Below are 21285 nucleotides of genomic sequence, written 5' to 3' on the forward strand. Positions count from 1 at the left end.
AAAGAAGTATAATCAAAACCGGGGACCATGGGGTCGGACCCCCATTTCTAGGACAATTTTGTTCATTTCGTAAAATGAGCAAATGATAGCATTGGATACCGATATAATTATATCGAGATAACGATATAATAAGAGATAAAGACATGACATAATTATATCGAGATAACAAAATAAATATATCGGTATAATGATATAATAATATCGAGACACCAAATTAATCATATCGAGACAACGAATTCATTATATCGATACAATGAAATTAATATATTGAGATAACGATGTAAATATCGAAATAACATAATAAACATATCGCGATAACATAATATATCGATATGAAGATATAATTATATCGAGATAACGTTATAATTATATAGAGATAACGGTATAATTATATCGAGATAAAGAAATAAATATATCGAAATAACGATATAATATAATTATATCGAGATAACGACATGAAGATATCAAGATAATGAAATGAATATATCGATATAACGATATAATTATATCGAGATAACGAATTAATTTATTTCAATATATAACGAAATAATTATATTAAGATAACGAAATAAATATATCGTGATAACGATATAAATATCGAGATAACGATATAAATATATTGAGATAACGATATAATTTTATTTTTTTAGGTTCCCTATGGGCTTCAGTAAATCAGTTAATCAAACACATACAAACTCGGTGATTCATGATTAGGCTGGATTTCGTAATAAATTTGACAATACATAAACTGAACTTTTAACTTTGCATGGAAGCATGTGCATACGTGTACATGCTGTTGACACAATATTTATGTCGTATGATGTTTAACTGTGCGCCAGGCTGATGTGGCTTGTATTGCAGTATCCTCTGCAGGGGTGGATCCACACTGAAAAGAAGGGGTGCCGGCCGGGCTTCCTCGGAAAAAGTTTATGTGTGTTATTATTACCTTTTTTTTGTCAATTTTACACATGAAAATGACAAATTTTCCAATAAAAAGGGGGTGCCAACCCCTGCATCACCTCTGGATACGCCACTGCTCTGAACAGATTATAATAAACGAGTTGGAAACAAAAAAAAACTGATTCCTTGTAAAAATTCCAACACAAAAAGAAGAAAGAAGTTCAGACACAATAGAACTTTATGAATTTTTTACCTCTGACCAAATACTCCAGTTATAGTAGCCGTATAAATATTAGGACATAATGTTAACATACCTGTAATTGAATATTAGCTCAAAGGAAACATATCATTGACCAGGGCAGGGGCAAATCAAGAATATTAGAAAAAAAGAGGGACTCTGTTCAAAACGTTTATAAACAGGTATACAATCTATCATTTGCTATTTACTGTCTATAAGTTGTCATAAACCTACTTTTTTTGCGGCGTAAACATTCATTGACAAAGCAATTGTAGTAAGTGGATTGTGCATTAAATTCATTGGTATAAAAAAGAGTTACTTCTTTTGTCATTTTGACAAGGCAGAGAAGTTTTTTGAATATTTACAATGCCATAATTTTAATTTTCCGGCAGCCAATCACGTCTGTCTCTTAACGTAAAGAATGAAGACGTGAGCCACTTTAAAAATATGGTTGACTTCTCGAATTCTGATTTGCTATAATCTAATACCATTAAAACTGAATCTGGGATTTATCACAACTGTAAAACAGTGGCGGATCCAGAGGGGTGGCGGGGGCCCGTGCCCGAGCCCTCTCTTAGAAAAAAAATCGTTGAAAATTGTGTGTGTTAAATCATGAAAAATACTTACTTCGTGATCCTCACCGGTGATCCTGTCAAGGAATTTTTTTTTGCCCCCTCCCCCTTACCTAAAACTCTGGATCCACCACTGTAAAAGCAGCTTAACTAGCCAAGGGTTACGGTCTTACCCCCTCCCTTCATTCCATGGGAGGGGCAGAATCGTAACCATTGCCTAGCGAAGATGCTGTAAGAGCTAACAATCGGAAATAAGCCACTCATAACTTGGAAACTTTTGATCGGTCTATATGATAGTAAAGGCCGATTTTATTCAAAATAATCCATTTACAAAAAAAATCTTTGTAACGTTCTCTTTTCACCGTCACATACTTGATGACTTTTAAGCAATGCTGGAGTTTCCCCTCATTTGTTTAAATCCGAAATGACATCATTTATATCAGAACAGATCGACGGGCGCTTAAGGAAAACAGAGAAAAGGCGTTAGAATTAATATCCTACCAATGAACCTGGTCCAAACACCCAGTTTATTTTGTCAAGCCTGGGTTGCTAATTAATTATTTAAATTTATATATGTTATTGTTAAGACTATCTTTGGTGCCTTGTCTTGACTACGAATATCCTGTTCTTCGGTCCAATTTCACCAAAACGAACATTGTTGAGCGCTCAATTATTGAATAACCAAAAAAAAAAAAATATGTCAAACTTTTATCTATCAACTTAAAAAAACCACTTAAAATATTGATCATGTCAAAAATAAGTTACTTTGGATAAAATTCATGCTTTTCTGTTGTAAGAACAGTTCAGAAACAGAACAGGTTGTCCGGGAATTTATTTCATATTTTACAATTATAGTATAATGAGTAGTTAAGTAGCTGTCTTTGTAAGAATCATGCAAAATCTGAAAAATGTGATACACCCAAAATAAGGCTACATATTTTTTCTGTAATTAAGTTGTTTTATGGGTCTATACTATGAAATGTGCAATCATTCATTCAAATCTGCCTGCTCGTAGGAGATAATCAACCATTGAAAATCCAATAGATTCTAATGTATTTGAGTGACATTTACAGAGTTATCTCCCTTAACTTTGAAATCTACAGTGCATTCTATATAACATTTTTTCCCTAAGAACACGGGTTATATGAAAAACTGAATGTTAATTTCTGTATATAATGGCAAACAAAATATAATATCAAAAGTAAAAATATGTAGGCTTTTTACCCATGAATAACATTTTGCATGATACTTAGCTGAAGTGCTACTTAATATGTGAAAATTTGCAAATTCAAACTCATTTTTTCAAAGCCCATGTTGCAGATCGAATCGAGAACGTTGTGCTTATTTTATTTGTTATTCAATACAGAATATTTAGATATACATGGTAATATTCTACGCGGTGTTTTATTATCTCTTAATCACTGAAAATGCACTAATATGCAACCAATTTCTGGCATTTTTTTTTCAGTGATTAAATAGTCAACTTTACATTTTTAAATTCTGTGCATGTGATCCCAATACCTGCAATAAAATATTTCACTTAAATTACTTATCAAAGTGTACTGGGGTCGATTGATCTTTGACCCCTCATCTAATTAATGCAAAATAGCAGAAAACTTTACTTTTCAGTTAGAAAAGAATAATATTCAAAAACAACATTGATTTTTCTTTCCATTGACAATGCCCGTATACCCTCTAGGCCCATTAAACTCGAAAACTAAAGCACTTTTTAATACCTGTCCGCAGCACTATATTGAATAAAGCATTATCAAAAAAATATGTTCAATATTAATTTCGCCGTCATAGATAGATGTATCAAAAAATTTGCGAGCTTGAATATATAGAGGGCGCGCTCCAGAAAATAGTGAATTGCATCTTCTATCACCCAACTGCAGTCACATTTAGGACATTGTTTTAATCCAACACGAAATGTCTTAGACATTAAAGAATCATAAAATTTATGTGATCTTGGAAAGGTACCTCGGATATTGTGTCTGTAGGATGGAGATGTGGAAAATCGGATACTAAGATCCAGAGCATTCTATAAATTTACCGTTGATGGAAAGGAAGAATAAGAGAATAACCGAAGTCTTGTAACACGTTTACTAAACAAAATAAAAAAATACAGGACACAGCTATAGGTCTTTAAAATCGTCTTTCTGCATCTGCTTTAGATACACACATGTGAACGTAAATATAATGTGGTCCCAAAGATTTTATTTAATGTTTTTTATGAGTATACATATATGCGTCACAAAAATATATAATCGACATTTAAGTGACTAGGAATTTAATGAATATCTAAAGACCCAAGAGTTTTGATCAAAACATGGTTACAAGAGTCCATACAAGAACAAACTCTGTTTATACCACTCGACATCAGTGCAAAATCCGAAATAATCCATGAGACACATTAATTCGCGTGGTATGGTTATGAATTATATGAAAAAAAAAGTTACCAGAATAAATTTGTTTAAGGAATCACAAGCCGGTAGGAAAGATAATGTTTGAACAGTTATTCTCCAGCAGCAACACACATTAAAAGGATTTGAATTATATTTGGAAATTATTTTCGATGGACTAGAACCAGGTTGACATTTGAGAATTTAAAATCCGAGTTACATATATTAAAAGAATTATTATTCGAACAAACCCGATTAATTGAATGAAGATCACAATACAGTCTTCATCGTTCAAAATTCTGAAATGATCCTGGCATTTGGGTAAGCTCACGTACCGCCGGATATCTCCTACGAGTAGTGTCATTAATTTTCTTTGTAACGGTTATGTCTGGCTTTGGCTGAGGAGTTTTCATTGAACTGTGCTTATCTACTGAAAATAAAGAAATATTAGCCTCTGACATAACCATATCTATACTTGATGGCCTCTGAATTGACAATGGTGTTGAAGTTCTTGGAAATGAAGTGCTAACAAACGAATTGTCAGCTTGGGCAGATGGAAATGCTCCATTCGATATTTTATTTTGGCGCATGCTCGACGTTCTAGATTTGGATCGTGGATTGTGTACGTATAGGTTCATTCTATATTCTAGCGGAGCTAATGAGGGCACTTGACTTGTTTTACTGGCCGCTGCAGCTTCTCTCGCCATTTCTTCACGATCAGTCTTTTCTTTAGCCTTTAACACGGAAATAACACGAAGTTCTCTCTCTAAGTTTGTTCGAACTCTATCTATCCTTAAAGCGTTACTTCGTTTTCTTTCGGACTCTTCCCTCATCTGTGTAGCTATACGACTTTTCATGGTGTCAATTCGTTCGATCGGAGGTTGCGGCTTTGTTACCAGTTTTAATCTGCCTTCAGGTTCCTGGAATTCTTGATTATGTTTCCATTGTTGGAGTTCCATACTCTGTGGTTGTCCATTTCTAATGGGTTTCACCTGAAGGTGCGGCTCTGTCAATAATTCCTTGTTGACAACCGTTGATGTATCTGATAATGTTACAACAGTATGTGCTCCTCTCGGTAATGGTTTTGGAACTGTTAAAAAATAAAATGAGTGTCACGTATAACTCTTTTTGCCATTGAAAATATTCTGTTTATATTTATAGCAGATTTTGGTATACGCATATCTCGCTTCCGTGGCGAAAAAACGTGTTAAGTTCATCTTAATTTCATTATACCACTTTCTATCATCATCATCCCATTTCAAGATTTAACTAAATCACTTCATATAATAGTAATGTTTATATTAGAAGAACAATACATTTGATATACCATGAAACTTGTCTTAACCGAACCCTGAGTAATCCGAAAACCTGTCTTAACAAGATACCTTTTAAAGTCTTTTTTTATGAATTTAAATTGTATTTTGAAGCTTGTTAAACCTAACACCTCTAAAAACCTAAACAATCTTAAAGTCCAAAAGGGATCTGATTAGACAGGGTTCATTGTAAAATGTTTAAACGCAAATGTTTTCAGATAAGAACCAACCGTAATGAAGAATGGATAATACTTTGGAAGAAAACATTTCTATATATTTTATTGGTTCGCTTTCATGCATTTTATGTTAAACTGTTAAGCAAAGAACTATATTAATCAAAAAGAAAACATATCAAACCTACTTATTACAATTTTCTTCTCGTGTTTTTTTATATGTCTTCTGTAAAGACAAATCCCGATCACGATAGCTAAGAATATGATAAGCATGATGGAAAAGACGATTGCAAGTATCGCAGCAATGCTCAGATAATCATTCGATGACACCGGAGCTGAAAGAAAGAGGAAAATTCAAATGCTTAGATACGCTGAAAACGTAGTACTATTAGATTTTGAGACGCCATTTTAAGAGCGTTTAAAAGCCTATAATACTAAATCGTACTATATTACGGTTAATTGCTTTTTTTCTACAGCTACTATGTTGTTGGTCACTGCTACTCCAAAAATAATACTAAATGAAAAATTCAATCGATAGATAGAGAAACAAAGACCTCATGTTAAAATACGAATGATAATAATAATAATAATACCCCCCTCAAATAAGACTTATTCTGTGATACAGTATGGAAGCCAATCCTGACAAGTTTCAGGCTATTACGATTAAGAGAACATTACTATTGATTTAGATGGTAATGATATCCTCTGTGAGGATGAGGTAAATCTACTTGGAATAACATTTGATTTTAAATGGAACTTTAATAGCCATATCTGTAATGTATGTAAAAAGGCATCACAACAATTTAATGTATTAAAAGAATTGGAAATCATCTCAGTAAATTGTGTAAACTTACAATATATTATTCTTTTATACTAGCAAATTTCAACTATTGTCCATTAGTATAGCATTTTTGTAATGAAAGCTGTACCAAAAAGTTAGAAAAGATTCAAGAAAGAGCTTTCCGCATTATTTATAATGATGATAAAAGTACACATGAAGAGTTGTTAATAAAGTCTAAGATACCATCCTTAAGAATTAGACGATTGAGATTTTTAGCTATACATGTATATTAAATAATAAACAAACTTACTCCTATATACTTACATGAATCGGATATGATAACTGTTAAAGAAAGTTCTTACTCTTTTAGGTATACAAACTTGGTGAACATACTAAGAGTAAACACAACCAGGTATGGCCTGCAGCTATGGGGTAGCTAAACTGTGAAACCAACTTCCAAATGAATTAAGAGGGGACATGGGATTTGATCAATTTAAAAGTTTGATAAATAAGTGGGAGGGGAAGGGATGTTCTTGTTCCTTTTTACAATAGTTTGGCTTTCCCAACTGACAGGCGCAACATCATCTTCTTAAAATCTTTCAATTATTATTTTAATTTTGCCGGCTTGTTAATTTTAATGCTTTTAACTGCTTAGTAGTATCTGCTTTTAAATTGTGTCTGCATTGCTCTTATTATTGTGCTTTTTTTATGTGCTTGATTACTTTCATGTTATTTATAACCAGTATGTCATATTGCTATAAGTTGATATGTATGTCTTGTGTTTTATTTATGTCGATTTTAAAAGCTCTTCATAGCTTATGTTTATTGTTTGACATATCGACTTTAAATAAAGTTTACTTGACTTGACTTGACTTGACTTGAGTTTAATGTTCAATTTATTTGCTAATGTTTGTCTACCATCATGAATTCAGAGATGATTATCCCTTATCAAATATCCCACAAACTTACCACAGGAAACTATAAAAATAAAATAAAATAAGCATATCTGATTAGTTTACACCTGTAAGTAGTAGGAGAAAGAGCAAAACTCGTCATGAAATTGAAACTCGACAATACTAAAAATTAACAGAAGATGTCAGAAGTCTAGCTAGACAATAAATATCGATAGTTTCATTTATGATATAACATTTAAGAAGACTTATGTACACTAGCAGAAAATATTACGCAAAACATGAAAAAAAGAAATATAAGATGTGTAAAAACTGTATTAACCGAATACATTTCAGGAATTTATAACTTATGAACTAAAAATATTATTACTAGTATAATATCATTGTTTGATTGAACTCCGAGTCTCTTCCTGCAACACGCAACACACCATAAACATATGCGTCTAAGCCATTCTTATACATTAACACTGCCATTTAAAAATATGTGTAAATGTAAAGTATATTAAGTTTGATAACTAACATTATCTACATATTAACAGAAATCTGATATATTTTTCATTCCGGCTTCTTATAATTTACAAAGATCGTATACTACCTTCCTGTCTTCATAATTCCAAATCTTTATCATTACATTTGTTAAAATTTTGGTACAAATCTTCCATAACTTTTTTTGACATTCTTGTGACATTGTAGTAAGACGTGTATTTCATTTTCTATATTATCTTTGCACAGTTGACATACTCTTTTCTTTACATGTATGTTTTGTGTCTGCCAACTTCAATTTCCAAACAGTGGCTTCTAATTCTGTATTTACTCATAATATTTCTATATTTAAAATTTTCAAAATCTTAATAAGTTTCACACTGAAAATTGGTCTCAAACAGTCTAAATCTACGCAATTTGTTTTATGTCTCATTTTTTTTCTAATATCATTAAAAAGTTTAATCTTTCCAATTTTTTTTTGCAAGTTCAAAATAAAATTTTCAAAATGTTGATTTTTTTTCCAAGATCTGTGAGACAGATATTTAAAAAAATGTATAATGCTATAGGTACCAATTGTAGTAAGTTGAAGCAGAGCACCATCTGTGGGGAGTGTGGAGGGACTGGATGTTGATATACATTTCTCTGGGGTTTGACTGACATTGGTACCACTGTCATACTGTTCAACAGTCTACAATAGAGAGATGATTGATCCAGTAGTCGTTGATTAAGCAAAATACAAAAAGTAAATGCAAAAAGAGTATTTACATATGATATACAATAGAGACATAAAAGGAATAACACATATTAGAAATATATTTTGTATAAAAGAAAAAGAACTTTCGGCATAAAGATCAGCTTAGTGGGTGTGCATTGATGACTACAGGAATATTTCAACACATGTGCCATGCGACACATACACTAACAAACGCAAGGAGTCTTCTCTTGCCCTTGAACCATGCAGGGAAAACATTATGTTCCAGGGTTTAGAAATTAATGATTTTTTATCCAACTTTTGCAGTATATAAAGTAAAAAAAAATTCCAAACTTACAAAGCATGTGAACCTTTTCGTGGAAGCTCCATTTACGGATGTGTCGAAGTTATATATTCCTACGTAATACACAGAGCCATCCTGGATCGATACAATACAACCGAGGGATCCGGATGCTACAAGATAAAGGAACACATTACCAAAAAAAAAACAAAAAAACAAAAAACAAAAAAAAAAAAAAAAACAACAACAACAAAAAAAAACAAAAAAAAAAACAACAAAAACAACAAACAAAACAAAACAAAACAAAAAAAAAAAAAAAAAAAAACAAAGAGTTACTAAGAAATGATATACAGAAGAATTTATTTTGCCTGAAAGCTATAAGATACAGAATATATCAAAGGGGCTGTAAATTCGCATCAAAAAACATATAGAAGATAAATATAGTATGACAAAGCAACGTTTTTAGCATAATATAATAAACATATAGAGTAGAAAGTGCTTTACCAGAAAAACCAACAAACTGACTACCGCAAGCGGTATTGTTGAGTGTAATAGCTGATGTATTGGAACATCCATTCCAGTACGCTGAGCTACCACACTGTGTAGCAGCAGTTCCGAAGTTCATAGTGTAAGTAAAGTCTCCAAGTAGTGGAACTGGACATTCACTCAGACCTGATGTAGCTGTGGCTGTGCAAAAAGAGTTCAAATTTTTATTATAAGACTCCAGTTCTGAGAAAATTGAACATTAATTGGCAAGGAAAATCTCAATACATCGGCACTGCAGATGATTTTGCTGTAAATTATAGTAAAACATTCCTTCAGTTTCTGGATTCGAGTTTCATATTCTTGTGTTTTTTTTTTAGATTCCGTTTTTTTATGTTCAAATAAAATAAAAAAAAAAGGTAATACAATTTGAACAACCTTAAAATTGTTTCCGAGATATTACTTGTCCAATGCGATACTTACCAGAATCAACAAGCATATGGAATTCAGCCGTCGATGGCGAAGTATTACAAATTTCAGACTCGGTTGATGAAAGTGATGCACCTATAGGAACCACATCTCCAAAGTTTAAGTTGTTGGTATCCGCTTTAAATTGATAAACAGTGAAATAGTAGAAAATAAGTTTGTGTATATCATATCGACTACCTTTCACCAAAATACACGGAAATTTGTGATATAAACAGTGGAGTTTTACAGAGCTACGTAACCAGAGGTAAAATGGACATATTTTGAGTAAAACAAATCGGATGTGCTTTAACCTAAGTAGAGTCAATTATGTGTATTTAAGCATTGAAATATGCCTTTAAAACCATTCATAAAAAAGATTTAAAGTAAAAAGTTCACCTAGCAGGCTGATTACAGATATTTTTGGATGTTTTATTTTAAGTACAGAAATTATTCAATCACTGAAGTATAAGAAATATATAGATTTAATGTTTGAATTTTTTAACAATAATAGATTGAAAGGTTTAATAAAAAACGAAATATAAGATGCATGAAAGTGGATTAAGATAATAAAGCGTTAATTATATTTTAAAATTTCTATTTAATGTTGATATTGGAAAAAAGGGGAAGTGGTCTCAAAATCATATTTTCGAAATGCATTAAAAAACAGACCACAATAAAAATTAACCGCCTTTACATGGTTTACTTTTTTGATATAATAAATTTCATATTTATGAGAGAGTTCGAGACAGTCGTGTTTATGTAGTTTTAATTGAGACAATGAACACATCAATACTCACTTGATCGAAGATAGTAATAATATGATGACGCTGTTTTGTACTTCATTTCAAAGCATATCCATACATTTACATCAAACCCACCAAGAATTCCCAGGGTAACTGTTTGAACACTTCTAAAAAACACATGAAAGAAAAATAATTAAATTTTTATAAAATGATTATAAATGGCTTTTCACAAAACTTTCTTAGTCTGTTATATGTAAAAAACAAATTAGTTAAATTGAAATTCAGCGTCAACTACACACTTGCACCATTTGTGAACGAATAAATTTTTTCATTCATTTTTCTCATTTCTGTAGCAGTTATGTTCGAAGATAGAGTAAAAATAACTAAATGTCTGATTGAATCATATATCGATTTAAATTTCGAAAATTGGTTTGAGTCTACACTTTAAATCTGCATTGTTGTTGCTAGATTATTATGGTATTTTACTTATTTGCAATATCACTGGTGCCGCCGGAGGAGCACGACATGCTTATCCTCCCAGAGCACCTGATTTCACTTCCGGTTCACGTAGGAGTTCATTTTGCTAATGCTTTAGTTTTTCTGGTGTGACGTCTTGTTTCCCTTATCTTAAGTTTCATGTGTATTATTTTATTTGGTTCGCTACATTGTATATGTAGATCGTCTTTCTTTCATCTGTTCACATTTAGGTCATGCTTTTAATTTTGATGTATTTGAATCATTCCACTGCTTACGATTCGGTATTTTTTGTTTGTTTGTTTTTTTGCTGATACCAAAGTGATTGTATTTTCCTTTACCTGGACTTGTTCTTATGCACATAAAAAGAGGGATATCACGTACACATTATTGATACATATAATATATTATACCTATACCTACTTAGATACATAGATATCTCCGTTGTTTATTTCACAAGTAAAATTTGTATTGGAGATTCCTGAAAGGAATGACTTTGTTCTCATATTCATCCAAGAATTACCGAACTCAATGTCATCATACACACTGTCTGACCATACACCTCTAATGGAACTTGGGTAAGTACACAGACTACCTAATAAGTTAAAAATAAAGAATTTTACTTACTGATTCGATGCATTAAACGTTCTTGTCTACTTTGTAGAAATTGTAAGTAGGAAAAACGTTTGTAGTGATCATGGCTTAACCCGGTAAATATATGGCCAAAGAAATTCTGTGAAAAGTTTCTATATACAGAATATTAAGCAAATGGTTTTTGATACTGGCTTTATCACGGGTATTTCAGGCCGAGCCCGTCAGGGCGAGTCTGAGATGTCCATGAGAAAGCTATTATCAAAAACAAATTGCCTAGTATTCTGTTTATCAGTAATTTATGGGTAATATTTTATTTTCGTTTTTTGTATGTTAAAAAATACAAATATCAAAATTTTGACATTGTAAAAGAATATTTTAAAATGACCTATTTTGTCGGAATGAGTCAACGTAATACACCCTTAAAACGGCCGTCCGGTTTTGTATCAGGGTCAGTACGCTGTGACATGCATTATCGATCTGTGTTCACCAAAGGAAAATATCACAAATTACCGATAAAATGTCATATATATCATGTGCAGTTTCTACTCTACCCTTGGCTGTTTTTTGTCCCCTTTCGGCAAATGCCGAAGGGGACTTAGGTTTGCACTCCGTCCGTCAGTCAGTCTGTCAGTCCGTCAGTCACACTTGGTTTTCCGGACTTTTTTTGTAATGCCTCATCCAATTGATTTCATATTTGTTATATAGTTTTATCATGACAAGTTACAAGTTAAGTTCGAATGACATTATGGTTGAACGATTTTTGCAGAAGTTATGGCCCTTGGACATAGAAAGTTTCATAAAATTTTATGTTTTCCGGACTTTTTTTGTAATGCCTCATCCAATTGATTTCATACTTGGGATATAGTCTTATCATGACAAGTACAAGTTAAGTTCGAATGATATTACGGTTGAATGATTTTTACAGAAGTTATGTCCCTTGGACATAGAAAATTTCATAAAATTTTATGTTTTCCAGACTTTTCTTTGTAATGCCTCATCCAATTGATTTCATATGTGTTAGCTAGTCTTATCATGACAAGTTACAAATTAAATTTAAATATTATTGCGGCAAAATGGTTTATATGGAACTTATGGCCCTTTGACATAGAAAATTACATAAAATTTTATGTTTCATCATTTTGATGCAAATTGCTGCTGTCATTCTAGAGTTATTTGCCCTTTAATTCACAATAACGAGATTTTTTTTCAACTTTCCAGGTGATAGAAAGAGAATGTCTATATGCAGCTTTCTGTAATGCAAAAATGTTATTATCTAATGTAAAATGAAGCTCAGGTTTGATTTTGATGGAATTTCTTTTGCTGTTCAACAGTTATTTTCTCTTGATTGTTAAAAAATAACACCATCCATCGTTAGTTCACATATATAAAAAAAAATCTCATAAAGGCAATGAGTTCAAAGCCAAAAAGGGGACACTGTATTGCATCAGCAATACTGTTAGAATGCTTGTTACAGTTTAGTGGGACTGTCGTCTGATCTGACAATTTTCCCGTTTTAACTGTCTTCTTTAATGAATAAAAAAAATTGAAAAACGCTGATATGTAATTAATTTGGATGATATTTATGTTACATATAGATATAAAAAAAGATAGTATAATTTGAATTGAACGAAATATAATAAGTTAAACTTTAATATAACGAAAACAATGTCATCAAAATAATGTTAATACACGCAACGAAAACAAGGCCTAAATCAAATAAAGTAGTATATAGGTATGGATGTCTATATGGTTTCAAATTATCATATGCTACTTTCCATTTATCAATTTCTTACCGACTCTCTGTAGTATAAACATAACTACACAAATGACAAGCAGCATTATGATAGCCTATCTTATCCATTATCCAAGATACGTATCCAAAGTGTAGAGTGGAGTGACATATTTAAACATTTTTCAAGTTACTGAATGAAAATTAAAAATCAGCCATGGTTTTTGTCATTAATTGTAACTTAAAATATGTATCAAATTTCAACTATGTTAATTGAAAACAAAAAGTATGATATTTAAATTGAGATAACCAACAAAGCATAATTATTCTTTTGTTTGTGTATATTGTCTTTTATGTTGATAGTAACAACCCAAAGGAAAGAAAATCGGGTCTTAAATTCCTTCTTTAAATGTATGCATTGCTGTGCATTTACACATATCAATATATGATTCTATTGAGTAAATATCGGCAAAATACCGAAGTATCATTATAGTATCATTAACGAATGACCATCAGAGGCATTGAAACCTGAATATTTTATCAAAAAGGTGAAAACAGGAAACAGAGACGGTATACATACATGTACACCTGTATATATTGTAACATATACAGCACATATAGTAAAGATAAAGATAAAGTACTTGCACTTTGAACTCTCATGCACACAAAACAAAACAAAGAAAGAACAAAAAGCAAGAAAACAAACAAACACATACAAACCTCCTCCTACAGAAAAACGGTGACCTCAGGTCCTCTAGAAGAATACACATTCAGGGGAATTGTCCACAGGTCAATAGCTCTTACATTTTCAAAACTGATGAGAAAAAACAATAGGTAAATGCAGGAGGAAGCTGAAGTAACGATTTGAATTTAAATCAAAACTTATTTCTATAAGACTTATAATCTGAAACAGCTTTAGTGCACTTTTTAATTGTAAGAACCCAAAGGTATGCATTCAAATAACAAAACATAAATAGGACTAGGCTATCTACACACAAACTACTTGGACATGGACAATTTGCTCCTTGATTAATGAAGACATTAAACATCAGTATGACAAACGACTTCCAACTGTTTTTGAGTCTATTCCAGACTTGACTTTCAACTACTATTATAGTGGAGGTCTTGCAGGCAATAAAAAAAATGCCTATCTTTCCGGAACGTCTCCGGTTTTAAGAAACTTAACTAATAAAAAATATAAAAAATAACCACAAAAAATAAATAAAAAATTTACACATAAACAAATTAAGAATCTACATAAAAACAAATAAAAACGAAAATGAACATTACTTGAAATAAAAAAAAAACGTTTACAAAAAAAAACAAACAAAAAACAAAAAACAATAATAATAATAATAAAAAAAATAATAATAATATTAAATGTAGCTCTAACCGCCAAATTTAAATCGAATTCATTTCTACATTAAAACAGACACCTCATTGTTTAAGATTTCATGTTAGTGATAAGATGTAGTAAATGTTCAAAATCAAAAATTTATATACTTACGTCGTCTAAAACGTGCAAATAATAGAATGATATAGAATACAACATCTATAACATGTACAACCTTACATAATTAATAGAAAATGTCCACATAAAATATATTAAGATATACGAATCTGAACTCAATCTGTAAAAAGATCCAGATAGGTGATACTCAATATTAGATGTCATTCAATAAAAGAAAAATAAAATTAAAAAGTTTGATACAGGGATAAACTTATTATTTCTATATTTTTCATTGAGTTTTATCTGTGTTAAGAAGAAGGTACCAAAAAAAATTATAATAAATGAATAAATAGATATATACCAATCCTTGTTATACGTGTAAGCAATTTTAGTATTGAAAAGATTTGTTTTTGCATACGGGCATCTTACTAATTAAATCACAAACGTTAGGTGAATATGATCAGTGGTGAATCCAGAGATTTTGAAAAATGGGGTTCCAGTTTGGTTCCAAAGGAGGGAGTCAAGGCTGTTATTTGTTCATTTTTGCAAAAATCTTCTGCAAAAATAAAAAAAAATTACGACAAAAGTGTGTGTGTGTGTGTGTGTGTTTGTAGGAGGGGGTATGATTAACCGTATGTTAGGTTTGGTTAAGTTTAAGTTTTAATTAATAAATAGTAAATCATGCTCAGAACAAATACACGAATTTTGACACATACTTTATAATCTACTGGAGACAATTTGAATGTTAGTCTTAGAAGTGTTAGATGATGCAGATGTTCCAATAGAATTATAGGGTAGAACTGAGTTATCTCCTTGATCATGAAATTTCAATACATTTTGTATAATTTATACCTCGAAAAATTGACACTTACGTAAAAAAAAAAAAGAAACGAATACCATTTCTGCATTTCAGATAACATTTTGAACAAGATTTCATGGAAAGAATCGTATAGTTTATTTTGTTCCATCAATGTTCAACCACTGTCTGATTCTTACAGAGAACAGAACGTCAATGGATAATGATGATTAAAAAATATGCTTAAATCTATCATTTCTGAAAAATACATAGACCTTTAGACGAAAGTTAAATAATTGCCAAGAGTATCGAAGCCTAGGTATGGTTAACGGGAAGATTTTAAGTTTTGAATATTGAAACCTACAAATCTATCAAGTTTCAAATGTTAGAGTGAATATAAAAGAAATGATTTTAAACAAAAGAACTCAATGAAGCAAACTTGTTTTAACGGTTGGTGGTTACAGTTAAATGAATAAGGACGTGTTGATTATCAAAAAATCATATATATATATATATATATATATATATATTTCATTTGCATACAATGTGCATTTATGATGTAAATGCCCAAATAAATGAATAAAAAAAAAACGCATTTAAATGAAGGAAATGAAAATTAAAATGATCATTAAGTTGACAATCGAAACGACGTCAACCATAGAAAGCTATTATTTGCATTTCCACGAAATTTATAATAGTTTTAGTATGTTCTTATGCTTAGGTGAATTCGACTACATATTCTTATGTCGGCTTCCCTTTTGCACTAGTGAGCAAATATCTTTCTTCAAAGTAAGAATACTGCACTTTTTATATCTATATAAATCATTTATTTAAATAAAGTAATACCTTTTTTGTATATTCATTGTAAGTAATTGTTTAAACCCTATATCATTTACCCTATTTTGCACACCTTATTTCACACTTCCAGACCTATATAGTAATCCTATGTATCACACACTTAGATCTATATCACATACCCTATTATCTCTACAATTATTTCATTCTATTTTATATCGTCAATTAAAATAACGAAAATAAAGAAACATAATATTATCCCGAAAGTGTTATTGGCAGAAAATTGCATTAACACCAGAGTTATGTTCTAAAGGTTTTTCAAAATTTACTGACGAACAAGAAGTAATGATTTCTTACATATGAATAATGCAATATGTTACACTATTTTGTAAAAATAACACAATTTAATTGGTTAATTTTCTGACAAAATCTTTTGATCGCGTGATACTTTTTTAAAAAAAATCATCATTGCAACATGACACAAATTATCCCCGTCAATAGCTTAAACGAAAGCCTTAGGATTCGTCTCAAAATGGCTACTTCTTTATTGAGACAATGAACATTTTGATATTAATATAATATTCCATATTTGAATGCTTAATATTTAATTATTATGGATATTAAAATTGGATTTATTGTATGCATTTTAGCAATTTCACATAGAGGTAAGTATGTTATCTTATGTTGACTATTCAACAAAACAAGATAAAAAAGGAAACCTATTAGTTAGCGTTTATTTTATCATACTGCATATGATATTGATATCAAATGACAATATTTATAAAAGCAATATGAAATTCAAATTTATATCTACATGTAACATCAAATAGTATTTTTTGAGTGATTTCAGAAAAAAATATCAAAAAGGGTTCTTAATAGAGATAAAAACATCTAAAATTAAAGATCGTATTTCACCAGTCGTATATATTTTTAAGACATTGTATCAAAACTGAAGTAGTAAAATAAACGATCGGAGTAGAGTTATGAGATAATGATCACAAATGTACTTTCTTTCAGTAAATTATGATTGTACATTCGACGATGGATTTATTGGAACATGGTTCAGTAGTTAATATAAGACTATAACAGTAACCAAATCCTATCTGACACTAGGTTCCCATAACTTTTACATAAATGAGGATAAAATTGTTATGTATTAGTAAAACTTCTTTCGTTTGGATAATGTTAATGCCGTTAGGATAATTTATATCTTAAAAAAAAGTTCAGGTACAGAAAATCCTGAAAATGGTATCATCAATTAAAACATCAACTAAAACACCAGCTATCAATTAAGCACGACCTATGTAAAGATAATAAACAAAGTATGTATATTTTCTTAATGACATGTACAAATGTGTTCCAAAATGCATGTATCTAAATGAAAAAAAAAAACCTTAAAAAAATAGTTTTACTTTTCTTTCAGATCCGAATTTTTTTTATTAGGAATTGAAGCAGTTGCATTTATTTGTATTGGAGCTACACAAGTCAACAAAAATAGTATTTATTTCTACATGAATTCCCATAAGTATAAAATAAATTAAGTGTTGAAATAAAACTTGTTTAATGTTCAAATACATTGGTGTTTTAAAATAAATTAGAAATTCAATCATTTATTTTTATTTCAGACAGGAATGTAATCGTCGGTTCTGAGAGAATTTCAATATTTTCAACGGCTCATATTCCATCTAGAAATGCAACAGAAATATGTACGTAGACACCGTCACAGGCTGAATATATCAGTATGGTCAGGCAAGGTTATTTACCCATAACTTTAAAACAATATGTATTACTTAGTACATTAACTACAGTTAACGATGGTATCCCTTGGATTTCAGTTAACAATGGTATCTTTTGGATTTTAGTCCACGATATCCCTTGGAATTCAGTAAACGATGGTATCCTTTGGAATTCAGTAAACGATGGTATCCTCTGGAATTCAGTTAACGATGGTATCCCTTTGGAATTCAGTTAACGATGGTATCCCTTTGATTTTGTTTTAATCTTCCAACGAATATCCTGCATTATGTACTGGTAAAGCCGGAACAGACACAAAAAAAAACCTTATATATATTATGATCTCCTGTTGTCGATCTGAATTTGAAATGGATTTAATTTGTCTTTTTTTATTTCTTGCTTTAAAACAAAAAAAAAAAACCGTATCTTAATACTTATATGGACTGGTGTTCAAAAACATAGGTACATTTGAATACATAATATTAGAGATAAAATCACATTTACACACCCGAACACACAATACAGCAGTTAAGTCACAGTATATATTTTGTACAATATGTTAATTCATTTGTACGATAGTAGCAATCATTTTTATTTATCGTTTTGTGGGTTCAGGAGCAGATGCCGTTCCGGACTGTCCCACAACACTTCACAGAACATTTACGTATATCGTTAATACAGGCGGTTCAGACAAGTGTTCGGCAACGAATGGCGTTGCCTCTTTTTTTAGACAGCAATTGAGCATCGATTATGACATTTGTAGTAATACATTTATGTATTTCGGCAAGAGGGCAATCTTTTTTATTTCCGAAACAAATTTGTTTTAAGTAGTAAGTATCTGTTGAAGACACTATACTGACTGTTTTTATGCGATTCAGAAAACAAATATAAAAAAAACACAAAGTATAAAAAAAGAAAACAAAAACAAAAAAACAAAAACAAAAACAAACAAAAGAAAAAAAATAATAAAACACAAAACTGAACCAACGCAAATCAGAACAAAACGGAAAAAAGCGGAAATGTTTCTTTATGGTGTACATAGGCAAATGTGCCACACATGAGAACCGCTTGGTTTGCATCATGTGATCATCATATGAATCAAGCACCATAAGATTATCATATGTTTCATTTTATATATAATTATCGCATGATTATCTTATGTTTTCAAGCCAAGATATCAGAATCATATGATAATCATTAGACTACCATGTGTTAAATATCATATGATTATTTTATGATTACAATTTTATTATCATATGAATTAAACACATATGGTTATCATGTATGGCACATTTGGCCGTATAAGGTAATCAGTTTATTTGTTGGGGTTTGTTGGGATTTAACGTACCCCAACAAACAAACTGATTACCTTATACGGCCAAATGTGCCACATATAAGGTAATCAGAAAAGCAATTATACAGCCTACTTTTTATAAACTAATTATTTTCATTTTGACAATGTTTTTCATTCTAGGTAGAGGACGTTTGGGTTGTGTAGCATCAATAGATGACGCCGGAACTTTTTATGTGTCTTTGTTTAATTTTGATTCAACGGTTAATTCATTTACTACCTTTCAATTCACTGGCATGGTAAGCCAAAATAGAGGATGAAAAAAAAAACAAAAGCATACTGACAAAAATGTTCTTCATATATGCTTTTTCATATACAGTCTTGTCACATCAAGATAATAATTCAGTCCATTTGTGAAATGATCACGCCAAAGTCAACAACGTCAAAAGATGTACAAAATAGTCTTAATATATTTAGCTCCGCTAAATCAAAATGTAATTATATGCACATCTATTAACTTTCATCAATAAGATGGCTTGTCCCTTCAACAGTTCTTTTATATATATAAAGTATTTAATTATTGTTTTGTATGTGTTTTTTAAATTGTGTCCTATAATATATTTATCTATATATCGTAATTCAGTTGGTGGTTTGAAATCTGATGTTTTATCACCATCATTATACTCTGGCTGCATTGGCTTAGAATTGGTATTTGCTTTATGCCAAGCCAATTGTATGACATAAGACCAACATCTGGTGGTAAAGCAATTTTGACCCCTGTCGATGAGTGAACTTATGTTTCCATTTTTTATCTAACCAGGAGTGGTCAATTAGTCAATGTTCTGTTTCCGCTTAATTACGCTCTACAATCGTTTCAAAATTAAACTTTTGGCATTTATAAACTTGATGATTGAATTTTTAGTAAAATTTCATTCCAAGCATATTTAAATATTTTACATACATCTGATGAATATACACATAAAAAAATCAATATACACATATGTTCGTTATACATATGAATCAAAGTCAGTACTATATTTATCTAGCAACACGTATTTTTAATGTCCTTTTATTTTCTTTGGTAATTGTTTACGATAATTTTACGATATTTGTTTTCAATCTATATTCTTTAGGAATCTGTGGCAAGTTAGTATGTTTTCTTCTACGTGTACTTTTTAATCATTATATTCTTAAACGAAATAGCAATAAATAGTTACTGTAGCTCTATAATTTTAAGAAAGTTACATTTTGTTTGGAAAGAGTAATTGAGAATTGGTTTTAGAAAATTCAATGCATATTTAATATTCTAATATTCACTAAAAGAAAATCCCATACAATAGTTGTAAAAACATTTAAATTCTCTGTAAGACGTATACTGCTACCACACTCTCCAAAGAGGAGATTGTGGAAAACCGTAAATCTGTGCTATCCTCTATTGGTCTCGCTTACAAGGACGATGATTGCGATTTACCATCTATGTACTGGATTTCTAAACTCCACAAGAATCCATACGAACAACGTTTCATAGCTGGATCTGCAAAACATACCACCAAACCTCTTTTAAAACTTTTAACTTCAATACTCACAACTGTCAAAGAGGGTCTACAGTCCTACCATAACACTTACTACTCCCGTAGTGGTATTTATTCAATGTGGATCCTGAAAAATTCGGAAGATCTTTTGAAGACACTCAGTTCAAGATACAAATATATAGTTCTTAATAGAGATTCCTAATACTTCGTAAGAAATAATTCCAAATCATCTTCCAAATATACAGAGAAAGATATTAACAAAATGCTGGAATTTTTAATCGACCATATTTGTGCAGTGTGGTGGACGTGTTTATCAACAAACGGTCGGCATTCCAATGGGAACAAATTGTGCTCCTTTACTTGCTGACCTATTCCTTCACTCTTGACTTTATAGCTGATCTTATTTTAAAGAAAGAATATTATTTGGCTAG

General features: G+C 30.8%; 2 protein-coding genes and 1 long non-coding RNA gene across 6 annotated transcripts; 1 reads left to right on the forward strand and 2 right to left on the reverse strand.

Annotated features, from left to right (window-relative positions):
• Positions 1–3799: 3799 nt before the first annotated feature.
• Positions 3800–6014, reverse strand: LOC148611877 (uncharacterized). The gene is made up of 2 exons (XM_088592847.1): positions 5787–6014; positions 3800–5202 (listed from the first exon to the last, which is right to left on the reverse strand). The coding sequence occupies exons 1-2, from the start codon at positions 5869–5871 to the stop codon at positions 4397–4399; spliced, it is 891 nt and encodes a 296-aa protein (XP_088448973.1). The 5' UTR covers positions 5872–6014; the 3' UTR covers positions 3800–4396.
• A 696-nt stretch (positions 6015–6710) lies between these two features.
• On the reverse strand, positions 6711–13494 carry LOC148611878 (uncharacterized). 2 transcript variants are annotated; one of them, XM_088592846.1, is made up of 8 exons: positions 13321–13493; positions 11357–11528; positions 10514–10626; positions 9732–9854; positions 9270–9452; positions 8823–8938; positions 8344–8461; positions 6711–7357 (listed from the first exon to the last, which is right to left on the reverse strand). In XM_088592846.1, exons 1-8 carry the CDS (start codon positions 13364–13366, stop codon positions 7308–7310), a joined length of 921 nt encoding a protein of 306 aa, XP_088448972.1. In that variant the 5' UTR covers positions 13367–13493; the 3' UTR covers positions 6711–7307. The 2 variants fall into 2 exon arrangements, with proteins under 2 accessions (XP_088448972.1, XP_088448971.1); XM_088592845.1 differs by lacking the exon at positions 6711–7357 and having other exon boundaries at positions 7381–8461; positions 13321–13494.
• Positions 11377–19901, forward strand: LOC148611879 (uncharacterized). 3 transcript variants are annotated; one of them, XR_015924265.1, is made up of 5 exons: positions 11377–11511; positions 16948–16962; positions 17315–17619; positions 17923–18861; positions 19506–19901. It is a non-coding gene; the product is annotated as an uncharacterized LOC148611879 (long non-coding RNA). The 3 variants fall into 3 exon arrangements; XR_015924263.1 differs by lacking the exon at positions 17315–17619 and having other exon boundaries at positions 11390–11511; positions 19506–19895; XR_015924264.1 differs by lacking the exons at positions 11377–11511; positions 16948–16962 and having other exon boundaries at positions 16969–17619; positions 19506–19895.
• The last annotated feature ends 1384 nt before the right edge of the window (positions 19902–21285 follow it).

This window comes from Perna viridis, chromosome 7, assembly GCF_037379345.1.
Source record: "Perna viridis isolate PV_CMFRI_1.1 ecotype Kerala chromosome 7, ASM3737934v1, whole genome shotgun sequence".
NCBI lineage: Eukaryota > Metazoa > Mollusca > Bivalvia > Mytilida > Mytilidae > Perna > Perna viridis.

Excerpts from the sequence above, each read along its gene's own strand:
- LOC148611877 (XM_088592847.1), bottom strand. The coding sequence starts at position 5,871 with ATGCTTATCATATTCTTAGCTATCGTGATCGGGATTTGTCTTTACAGA. Across the intron at positions 5,203-5,786 it reads CGAGAAGAAAATTGTAATAA|TTCCAAAACCATTACCGAGA; the intron begins GTAGGTTTGATA and ends ATTTTTTAACAG.
- LOC148611878 (XM_088592845.1), bottom strand. The coding sequence starts at position 13,366 with ATGCTGCTTGTCATTTGTGTAGTTATGTTTATACTACAGAGAGTCG. Across the intron at positions 11,529-13,320 it reads GTTTATACTACAGAGAGTCG|GTAGTCTGTGTACTTACCCA; the intron begins GTAAGAAATTGA and ends TTAACTTATTAG. Across the intron at positions 10,627-11,356 it reads GGAGATATCTATGTATCTAA|AAGTGTTCAAACAGTTACCC; the intron begins GTAGGTATAGGT and ends TGTGTTTTTTAG.